This window comes from Lupinus angustifolius, unplaced genomic scaffold (assembly GCF_001865875.1).
Source record: "Lupinus angustifolius cultivar Tanjil unplaced genomic scaffold, LupAngTanjil_v1.0 Scaffold_78_8, whole genome shotgun sequence".
NCBI classification, from domain to species: domain Eukaryota; kingdom Viridiplantae; phylum Streptophyta; class Magnoliopsida; order Fabales; family Fabaceae; genus Lupinus; species Lupinus angustifolius.
In genome coordinates this window covers 54,469-65,805 of record NW_017723734.1, presented here as the reverse complement: position 1 = coordinate 65,805, position 11,337 = coordinate 54,469, and the positions used below count along the sequence as shown (strand labels likewise).

The 11,337-nt window shown below is 31.5% G+C and overlaps 1 protein-coding gene across 1 annotated transcript; it reads right to left on the bottom strand.

The window, feature by feature from the left end:
* Nucleotides 1–4,521: 4,521 nt before the first annotated feature.
* On the bottom strand, nucleotides 4,522–7,009 carry LOC109339499 (protein indeterminate-domain 2-like). Its single transcript, XM_019576954.1, has 4 exons — nucleotides 6,688–7,009; nucleotides 6,184–6,580; nucleotides 5,923–6,077; nucleotides 4,522–5,428 (listed from the first exon to the last, which is right to left on the bottom strand). The coding sequence occupies exons 1-4, from the start codon at nucleotides 6,815–6,817 to the stop codon at nucleotides 4,764–4,766; spliced, it is 1,347 nt and encodes a 448-aa protein (XP_019432499.1). The 5' UTR covers nucleotides 6,818–7,009; the 3' UTR covers nucleotides 4,522–4,763.
* Nucleotides 7,010–11,337: the final 4,328 nt, after the last annotated feature.

The window sequence follows — 11,337 nt, the reverse complement described above, 5'->3', positions numbered from 1 at the left end:
TTTCTCTGAATTTTAACCATCTCCCGAGTCATACACTGAGGAGCTCTGTAGAATGAAAGTAGATAAACCAAAAGTGTATTAAACACCACATTAATCAACACCACTCAACTGCCAAATGAAAGGAATTGACTCTCCCAAAAAGGTAACCTCTTCAACATATTGGATACCAGTTCTTTCCAAACCTCCTTTCTCCTATAATTTGCCCCCACCAGAATCCCCAAAAACTTCATAGGCCAAGAACCCCTTCACAATTTAGATACTATGTCATCTCGTCCACAAAACCTGAAGGGATGTTAACACTAGATACACTACATTTCCTGAAGTTAACCGTTAGACCAGAACAAGCTTCAAAAAGACGAAGAATTTACTTAATAGCAATCACATTCTGAGCTGATGGTCTCCCATTATGACCGCATTATCTGTATATTGAAGCAAATTAACTCTAACTTTCTCCCTACCAACCTCATACTCTTTGAACTTATGATTTAAAACCACCTACTTCATGAGACCACTAAGGCCCTTTATAACTAATAGGAAAATGAATAAGGAAAGAAGATCATCTTGTCTAATTCCACGTGACATGTTCACCTTCTTCGTAGGACTACCATTAACCAGAACTGAAAATGAAGTTGAAGACACACAATCCATCATCGACTATCTCCACTTGTTGCTACAAAAACCCAACTTATACATCATATGGTCGAGAAAGCTTCAACTGCCAGAATCATAAGCCTTAACAAAATCAATTTTAAAAATAGCACACTCCTTCTTGTTCCTTCTGGCATTATCAATGATGTCATTAAGAACCATCACTTTATTAAGAATTTGTCAACCTTTAATAAAAGTAGACTGATTTTGAGAATAATTTACATGCCTTGTAAACTGTACTGTAGAAGGGGATATAAAACTAAAAGTTGACAAATATGTGGTGGGAAAAATACAATCCCCTATTTGAGAGACTACACATGAAGCTTGAATTGAATCCATATCCTTAAAATGAAATGAGAAATTGGTTGGATAATGTGAAGGGAAAAGCTGAAAGAGGCAAGGGAAGTGGGAGAGGAGCTATCAAATATAATAACATCAAACAAATAACTATTGTTTACCAATTAGCCACAAAATACGAGTGATTAACAAATGATAAACCAAAAGTTGTGAGTTGTGACACTTATTCCTAATAGGTACCAAAATAGCAAACCTACCATGTCATGTGAAGATAATAATAAAGGCCAATAGATGCAAGTAATTAACTTTAAGCCTTAAGGCCTAGACAATACCATAAATAACCAAATTGGTGTATAACAAAATTTGGGCAAAACCGAAACAAACGCCAAACCACTAATAAAGTTCATTTCCTATTTCAAATGTTTGTCATAACGCCAAACCGAACAAGCAGCCAAACAAATAACCAATTTCAAGAAGTAGATAGGTTCCAAAATCAGACCAGCTTTCGGGATAGGATGTTAGTTGTCACTGATTGTCCACATCTTCTGGTGACACAAAATTTTGAGCAGTATTTGAGAACTTGATTGTGGGACGAGATCACATCTCTCCATTTATGTTTCATTTCGTGTGCTAAGCTAATGAGAAAACTTCATACATTTAAAAAGAAAAATTATAAAAATAAAAATTAATATTTTAATATTATTTTGTTAAATTTAATTGATCCAAGACATGAGACGGGAAAATTATGGGACAAGTTGTCCATAATTGCAGTTTTTTATCTAAGAGGTCTATATATTGAATTGTATTTTTAAGTCTGGAAAAAATAAGAACTAAGAAGGTGGTATTTTACCAATACAAGTATTAAGGTTCAACTTGCTTATAGAACACAACACTAACTTGATGGTTATATATAAAAGATAATCACAGAGGTCCATATCATACTGTGGATAATTCTCTCATAAAATTAATATAAAAAGTGACGAACACGTAGTAAACATGTTCTCCATACATGTGAATATCTGAATAACCTAAACTACAAAAAAGTGCTCAATCCCTTGGATACATTCACCTATGAAGATTAATGTTTGGTTTATGATGACTCTTAGGCTGAATGCAACTATCCTAAATTAAGTGTCAGAAATGTAATCAATGAGTAAATTATGTATTCTAAGAGTCACTCATCAGCTTATAAATTGATTTGTAAAACTGCCGTTGATGCAAGTGAAAATGATCAGAGAATTCTTCAGCCTAAACACTCTTCCTATTGCTCTATTTTTCTGAATAACCTTGCAGTAGCTATAAGTCCACATATCACATAATTCCTTCAGTGTTTTAGGCTTAAATACCATCTCTAGGATACGGGTGCGTATCTGTTGTCCTACAAGTTGTGCGAATAATTGTGATTAGTCGTAAAAATATTAATTATTAATTTTTTAATTTAAATATATTTTTTCAACTAATCATATACTAATGGAACAAGGAATGACACAACTTGTGAGACAATAGATATAGTTCCTATTATACCTCCAAAGGTACACTTGTCATCTAATATTCTACTTGGTTTCCTAAAAAGAAAAGGAAAATGCACCAATGAAGTTATGAAAGTTTAAAATTCAACCAAATTGGTCTTTTAAGGGACTAAGTCTATGACACACTAAATTTTCCAAGGACTTAAACTCACACTATAAGGTTATTATCTTAATTTGAGGGACCCATTTCATGTATTTTTTCTTTGAAAGATTAAGTTGAAATATAACTTTTATTTGTATTAGAGAACAGATTGTTCCTTTAAGAAGTAGGGCAGAATCTTACTGCTCCATGACCATTGTAGAAGGAGGAGAATAATAAATCAGTTGAATAATAATACTAAATACTAATAATTTATTAAAACACATGTCACAAACTATTCATTGTAGAATTTATTTCCATTGCACCGCCATCAAATAGCATGCGTTATTCATTATTGTTCTTAAATAGATATCACAGCTTATTTTAAAATTATTCATATTTTCCAATAAATTAAATAAAAAAATTATTTTCATTTCAACACTCACCTTTTGTCTTAAAATGGATCCCACACAATACACAATTTTCTCATTTTGTCTTCAATATTTATTATTTTCTTAATGGGTTGGAATAGACGCAGTTTAGGGACAATTCTCCAATTGCGTAACTCTGGTGCAATTAGGACAAGCTTACACAATTCCCAGTGACGTCAATTCAACAAAAGAGTTAGGGACACAAATGTTTTCTAGTCGGAGATAGCTTGTAATAGATTAAAGGATTGATATCCAAAAGTTTTGGTACAAGAATAGGAAATTTACCCAAAAATGTCACATTGATAGTAATTCTCAATTTCTAGAAAAAAATGTATACAATGATAAAATAAGAATTTTTTACACTGTAAATACATCATCTATTTTTATCAGTGATATTTTGAATAAAAATAATATACATGAACAATAAATATATTGATTGTATTTAAATTTTTATCTTAAAAATACATACATATTATTACACTCTAATTTTCATTCCTACATTTGCCTCTATTATTTATGTTCAGAAGTAGATTTCTCTGCTACAGCCTTCCCACGGAACCACATATTTTTATGAAACTCGATAACCAACTTTTTACCAACACTGGGAAAGGTTTATAAGAGGAAAAATATACCTAGTGAAAGAGTTTATTACTCAAGGATTATCAAATTTATATCAATCAATCATACATTAATGAATGGTGTATTGAAAATAGATATATTAAAAAAACTCTTTTTAACTTTTACTATAAAAGATAAATGAGAAATATGACATTAAAATGAGAAATTATAACTAAGAATATAATAAAAAATAAAGTATAAAGATATATTAAGTTTTTAAAATTTAGGAAATTCGAAAAAATATTTAAAAACTCATGGATATGTTTGGTGTTTTGCCTCTCTTCTTCTGTTGTGTCTGTCTGGCTAGTCACGGGTCAATATCCACATTCAAGGATGTCTCATAATTTCTAGATCAATCATACTTCATAAAATATTATTAAAATATTAATTTTTATTTTTATAATTTTTTTAAAAGATTGAAATATTGTGATTGATTTGGTACATCAAATGAGACATGAATTGGTCCATCCCACCACGCAGTACCATAGAAAAGCCTCTGCCAGCTCACTACAATTAAATATTAATTATATACCTTCTCGTTTCTCTGACTCATAACGAGTCTGGATTTGACTACTGCCACCGTTATCCACAACTTCCCATACCAATAATTCATGTTTGAACTTTCATCCTATTCATTTTAAACTTTTTTAGTTTTGTTATTTAAAAAAAAACATTTACCTTACACCACAATTAAGGAGTTGGGGTATGAATATTAAGGAGAGAAAAGGAAAAAAAAAATAAAAAATGTGATTGATGAAATTATATGAAGGAAAAATAAGACAGAAAGTTATATATGACTATATGAGTAAAAGATAAAATAGGAACCAAATGTTTTAAAAATAGAAGGATTTATTATTTTAAGATGAAAAGTGATAGTTTTATAAAACAATTGTTATGCATATTATTTGAAAGACAATAATGAAGAAAAAGATGTAGATATTAATGATCCAAAAAAGTAATTAATATATACTAGATATGATACTTCATACTATTCATTCATTTTCTGACTAGTAAACAACTCAAGTGATGCCAAGAACACATAAACACGAGACAAGAGAGTTGGCTGATTTTACCGGTGACAAAAATTCCGGGGGCCAAGAACATGTACTGAAGTACTGAACCACTTAGCTTTGTGATATAAATAACTTAACTTGCAATTTTCTAGTGGCCAACTCCACCTCCTCCTTCCTCTGATGCTTGGAAGTTCCCTCCAAAAGAGGTGAAAAATGAAGGAAGACTACTCACCCCAGTACCAATGCTTAGACCAAGAAGATCACGGGTCATGATGGGTTGACCAGAACCACCAAATGGGTCAGCTGAACCCATCATAACATCTGCAAAACCTGGTGCATTATTATTATTCCCAGAGGCAAGTCCAAGTCCTAGGTTATCTTGCTTTAAATTGATGAAGGTATTCCATGTCATTGTTGGGGTGTGAGTGTGATCTTGGGCAGAGGTAGATGATGTTGATGATGATGTTGGTAAGGCTAAGCCATGAAAAAAGGATACATTGGATGAAGCTGCACCCATTTGTGCTGCCTTTTGGAGTAATGCAGTGGCAGATAATGCAGGTGGTTGTGGAGATGAGGTTGTTGCAGTTATGTAGTGTGGATCTTGGAATAGTGATGATGAATCAAAGAGTGATGATGTTGAGAGAGTGAGGGATGTGGGTTCTATGGTACTTGACATGGTTGACATGAGATTGGAGAATGAGGATGGAGCAGATATGGTTGAAGATGCCATCACACTGGGAGTGTTGCCGGTGGTCACAGCCTTAGGAGGCGGTGGCGGCGGCGGAGATATCCTCATTGGGTTTTCTGGAATTTCTGATAGCAATAAACCAAAAGGTTAAGAAAAAACAAAAAGACCACAACATAAAAGGAGAAATCTGAATTAAGAAAAGTTGCAATAAATAAACAAATCAACCTGAAAGGGAGTGTAACAAACAAAAAAGACAGAACTTTTCATAATTTAATGTATTATTGTTAGTCTTGGCAAGGGTTTTGAAGTATTAATTCACACAGACAAAAAGGGAAGCAATTATGGTGGGCTTTCTTCTCTGTCATCTTCGATGTCCATCATAGCAAAACAAACCTATTACTGGGTTTATGTTACTACTACTGCTACTCACTACAGAGTCAAACAAGAATTAAACATAAAATAAAAGGAAAAATCAAATAAAAAACATATGAATAAGCACCACTGAAACAAAAAACACAACCTTAAAGTTAAAATCATGTTTGTCTTATTTCAATTAAACATATTATAATAAATTAATGCTGACTAAAACGTTTAGAAAAAAATGCAGCGAGTGAAGTACCGGAGCTCTGAATTGACAAAGTTGGAGAGATCACAGTGGTGGACGGAGTAAGTGGCGGCGGCGGCGGTGAAGGAGATGCGACGGTTAGGGTTTGAGCTCTCGCCTCTTCCGCTAATGCATCGCAAAAAGCTCTGTGTGTTAAGAAGCTATCCCTCCTATGAATAAAAGTAAATATCATTAGAAAAGAAAAGAATTAGCAGCGAATAATTGATTTTGATTTTCGATTTTTGATTATTGATTATAGATTATAGATTTTGAAACCTAGAAAAGAAGGTGCCGCAATCACATCGATACTCTCTAGTTCCACAACTCTTCATATGAGCTTTCCAATCGGATTGTACGGCGTATTGCTTGGAACAACGCTCGCATTTCCATTTCTTCTCACCGTGTTTTCTGCTGAAGTGCTTCTTTATTCCGGTGAGGTCACCAAGCGCCCTCGACGCGTGGTGGTGCACGCACGAAGGTTCTGGACACACATACACTTTCTTCCTAACATCATTCGCCGATCGCTGCCGTAACTTCCACGGTAAGTTGTGTCCTCGCCGGTGAAGTTGCAAGTTCTGGTCTCGTTGGAATCCTTTCTTGCAGATCTCACACACGAAACGGTTCGTCGCCATTAGCGTCGTCGGCGATAAAGCAATTACCTCAGCATCTGGATCTGAAAATAATCGATTACATTAATATTTAAATTTGAAATCAATATAAGATCAGAAAATTTCAAATTAAAAGGTGCTCGTAAATAATTGATATGGAAGTAGTAAATACCAGGCATTCCGGGAAGGCTACGCTTCTTTTTAGGCGGTGGTTGAGACGCGTTTTCTAAGGAAGAGGATGAGAAAGTAGCTTCTCCTGAAGCTGCCATTGATGAAGGTGAAGGATTATTGGTTTCTGTCATATGATTATATACTCTCTTCGAAAAATGAAGCTCGAGTATGTTAGAGTCGCTGGTCAACGGCGTTGCCGGTGAAAGTGTACGGCGGTCGTATACGGCGGTTAGAGGAGTGAGAGAGGGGAATTGAGAAGAAGAGAGACAAAAAGGGTAAGTAATAGTGTGATACTCATTACATGACTTTGAACTAAATTAAGCTCATTACAAGTTTACAACCTTAGCCTCTCTTAATATTATTTATTAATTCATTGTCATTATGACAACAATTAAATGTCAACACTTTTAATAAGTATGTGTACCATAAAAACAATTAAAATATTCTAAAAGAAACTATACTATATTGTAGAAAACAATCTTATGAAAATCAAAATCATACATCAAATTAAAAGATGTAACCTCTGTAAGATTTAATTGATTACATAATGTGATGAGAATAAAATAATAATTACATTATTAGAATAATATCTCTATCTTTCTTGATCTAAAATAGAATATTGAAATAATATCTCTTCTATTTTTTAATTCAAATTCACCTGATTACACCAAAAGTTTCATAATCTAATGCTCTTTACAAGCTTGGTCATCGGTCAAACTTTCAATCCTCATATCATTAGTATAAAGGAGTGAATAGGATGACAAATGGTGACTAGAAGCAATTTATGAATTTATCCAATGTGTTGTTATATTATTAGAAGTTGCACTAAGAAACTTCTGTGTTGCACTTTTTGGAATGAGATTATATTACTATTTTTAAGTATATGAGTCACATTTATCTTAGAGGTAAAGTTATTGTATAGGCCTAGGTGTGGATGGGGCACACTATTTGTCTTACAAATTGTGTTACTTTTTCTAAGTATCAAAAATATTTAATTTAAATATATATTTTGGGTATATTGATATGTATGATTAAGAATTGAGACATATTCATGTGAATGGAAAAAATACTCACTGGGAGAGTTAGCCACACATACCTGTGGATATTCTTAGTTCAGACATGATTGCCTCAGATATAATGATACATGTGGGAAACCAAAAAAATATTCAAGCCATGTGGGAGTAAGCCAACAAACATGCTCATGCTAATTATGGCGTATGCGATTAAGTTAAGTACTGCGCAATTTCTTCCTAAAATTGACTATTCTCAACATTATGCAATCCAACATCATTATTTTAGTGCACTTTTTTGCGTAAAATTAAATTTCAGTGAATGTTTTAGCTTTAGTTCTAAATTGTCACGCACAATGCTCCAGAAGAATAACGATTATGCCACCATGTTGGTAATAAAAACAACTACAAATATTTGATAATTATCTGTTATGTTATCTAATAATATACTTATCTAATCATGCTTCGAATAACTCGTTTTCATATTGGCTTTCACACCATGATTACCAATTTGCCAATTCCAATACACTCCTTCTTCTTTATTCTAATGGTATGTAGAAGGTGAGATAAATGTTTCTAGAGCACTTGCGTTGATCATACGGTACAAAGACTAGACAATGTCATTCTTACTTTTCCAGAATATATTTTCTATTACAAAAAGTATATATTTTATGTGTTGTTTAATGTAATTAGCCAAAAAAAATACATATAAATTTTTAATTTAAATATTTTTTCACTTAATCACATTAAATAACACATGAAACAATAAACTTTGTGAGAAAATAAATATACACCATTTAAAACATGTCCTCTTAGAAACACTTAAGAGAGAAGTTGAGTTCTAAATATAATATAATGTTAAGGTTCCATCTCAATCTCGGAACCACTTAACACTAGGGGATGTAACCTAAAATAATTATATAAGGAGTGTGATATTTATACATAATTAATTTAAATTAATAATGATAAAAACGAATGATAGATAATAAACTAACTCTTACATTATTATATAAATTTTTAACTCTCATTTAATTCAACCATAAGACAAACATGTGATATAAGATTTATTTTCAAATAAGATTTTTCTCATAAAATATAATCAATTCTATACTCTATTTGGTGCCGTTGCAAAACGGTAAAACAAAAAAGGCTCTATATGACTATATGTAACGATTTTAAAAATCTGACTAGGAATTATTTACCTCTGAAATATTAAATAAAACTACATATAAAAAAATGAATTTTGTTACTTAAAAAAGCAAAGGAGACTTTTTTGTCCTTTTTGTGTAAAGTGACATTATAGGGTTATAATCCCAAATGTGGATTTAAATTGGGGGAAAACGTGCAACTATACAAATATTGCAAAGGCCAACACACTTTCATTTCAAAGTTCAATGGATGCATGATTACGATGATAAAGGTGAAGGGCTTTTCAGTCTTTTTAAATGAATGTGTATGATTATGTTTCACTGGCCAGCACTGCATTACCCTACAGATTTCAGGATTCAAATACTGTGTATTGGGACCCACCAACTGCAAAGTCCAGCTTATGACGTGGTAACAAGTACTACATTTCAAAATAACCATTTACTTTTTATATTTTTTTTAATTTCATGTTGTTATTTTGTTTTTTTTCTTCTTATATTTTTGTTTTAAACTAAGGTAAAATCTACACTTTAATTTTTTTTAATCTTCCATGTATCATGTTTTTATTAACTGGTGTCTAAATTCTCAATTCACATGACACACAAAGTTTTCCACTAATTTAAGGGTATTTTTTACTCTTTTAGGTAATGAATTAATCTTTTTCGAGGTGTATGATTGTCCATCTCAACAAGTGTCGCTTCCAGGAATCAATCACTTAACGTTTTAGTCATCTTATGATCTAGTAAGACCTTACATCACTAAGACCAATAATAGGTTAATAAAGTATTTATTTATCTGATTTGAGCTCCCCAACTAAAAAGTAAAATGAACTGTTGATGTGATATTGATTAATTGCATTAATCATTATTTGTTTTGATTCTAATTATATCTTAACCTGTATTAAATACCAGGTAGAAAGAGTTTTATGGTGTTATTATAACATATTAAAAATATTAATTTAATAAAAAAAAAACGTTGATTATATTATGTGAGATTGTGAGTAACCCCTGCTTTTATGGTATAAGAAAAAATGTGACATTCTAAGAATGTAAACATGAGAAAATATGGGGCAGTGTTTCTAAAGTACAATTATGTCAAGCATGTCAAAAAATAATGGCTGCAATTAGATAGAAGACCTTAACAAAAAAATTGAAAATTTAAAACGAAAACCAGAGTATTTGTTTTTTATATCGTTATAATCGTTTCAATCATATAATAGAGATTATTGTGCGCAAGTATGAGCATACATGATTCGCTTTTTAGTATAAGCCACTTAATGAAATGACACTGAACCATATGTTAAAATAATACACTGATCATTTAAGTCATACAAACTTTATATAAAGTAGTTACTCTTATTCTGACCGCAAGAATGTGACACTTATTTTGAGCATTAGTATAAGATATATACATAGCTTATAAAAGAATACAAAAAGAGCATGAAAAAAATAAAAGTAAAGTTGCTTTTACACTAGTTATGATATTGACTTGAGGGGATGGTACGAAAAAATCACAGCTGTAAGGTGTGTGACCCTACGCTTGCATTGCAATTTGCATAATTTCAAAAGGAAAAAGTGAAACAAATGTCCATAAGCAATCATTTCTAATTTGATTATATTATTGCTCCTTTTCAAGTTCAACATTCTCCTCATTTGATGCAAAGTCACCCATCATCATGATGACTAATAAAATTGAATAATAGAATTGCACATTTATTTGTTTTTCTATAAATTTATAATTTGATATTAACCATATTATCGGTATAACTTGCATAAAGTTTATTATCAATTACAATGAATATGAAAATAAAAATAATATTGTATCAAATACAATGTATACTATAAGTAAATATTCACCATCCCACTTATGTATAGTCAGTATAGAGCATGCCAAGGTTGTAAAAGCTAACATTGTCATATACTGTTTATCATAACATTGCAACATAGCTATAATTTGTGAAGATATACATAGGCCTAAGTGCTAGTAAATTTGTTTTCAAAACTTTGAGTGCTATGGTGGCTGGAGAAGAGAGAAATAAAGTATTTGTATAATTTATTAAGTTACTTCTAAATAAATAATATCGACTATTTTTTTATTATCTTTTATTTTTATTTATTAAGTATTTTTAAATTATTGAAAAAGGTATTGTTTATGAAAAAAAGTCGCAATTTATTGCTACAAAATTTATTATAATAAATGGTACACTTGGTGTTGCACCTCCAAATGTCAATAATATTTGTCCATTCGAAAACTATTAACCATACATAAGTAAGATTATTATCTAAACTGACATGCACCAATTATGTGTTTTTTGGCATTGGCTAACAAACATATATAACATCGTCCAATGGACTATTCAACCTAATCAATTGAATTTTGTCGATCCACTCTCTAATCCCACTTACAACATTGCTATTAAGAAAATGCAATCTTAAGCTAAACATCCAGCCACTGGAATTATTATAATACTGGCATTTTGTTAAATGCAAGGAGAT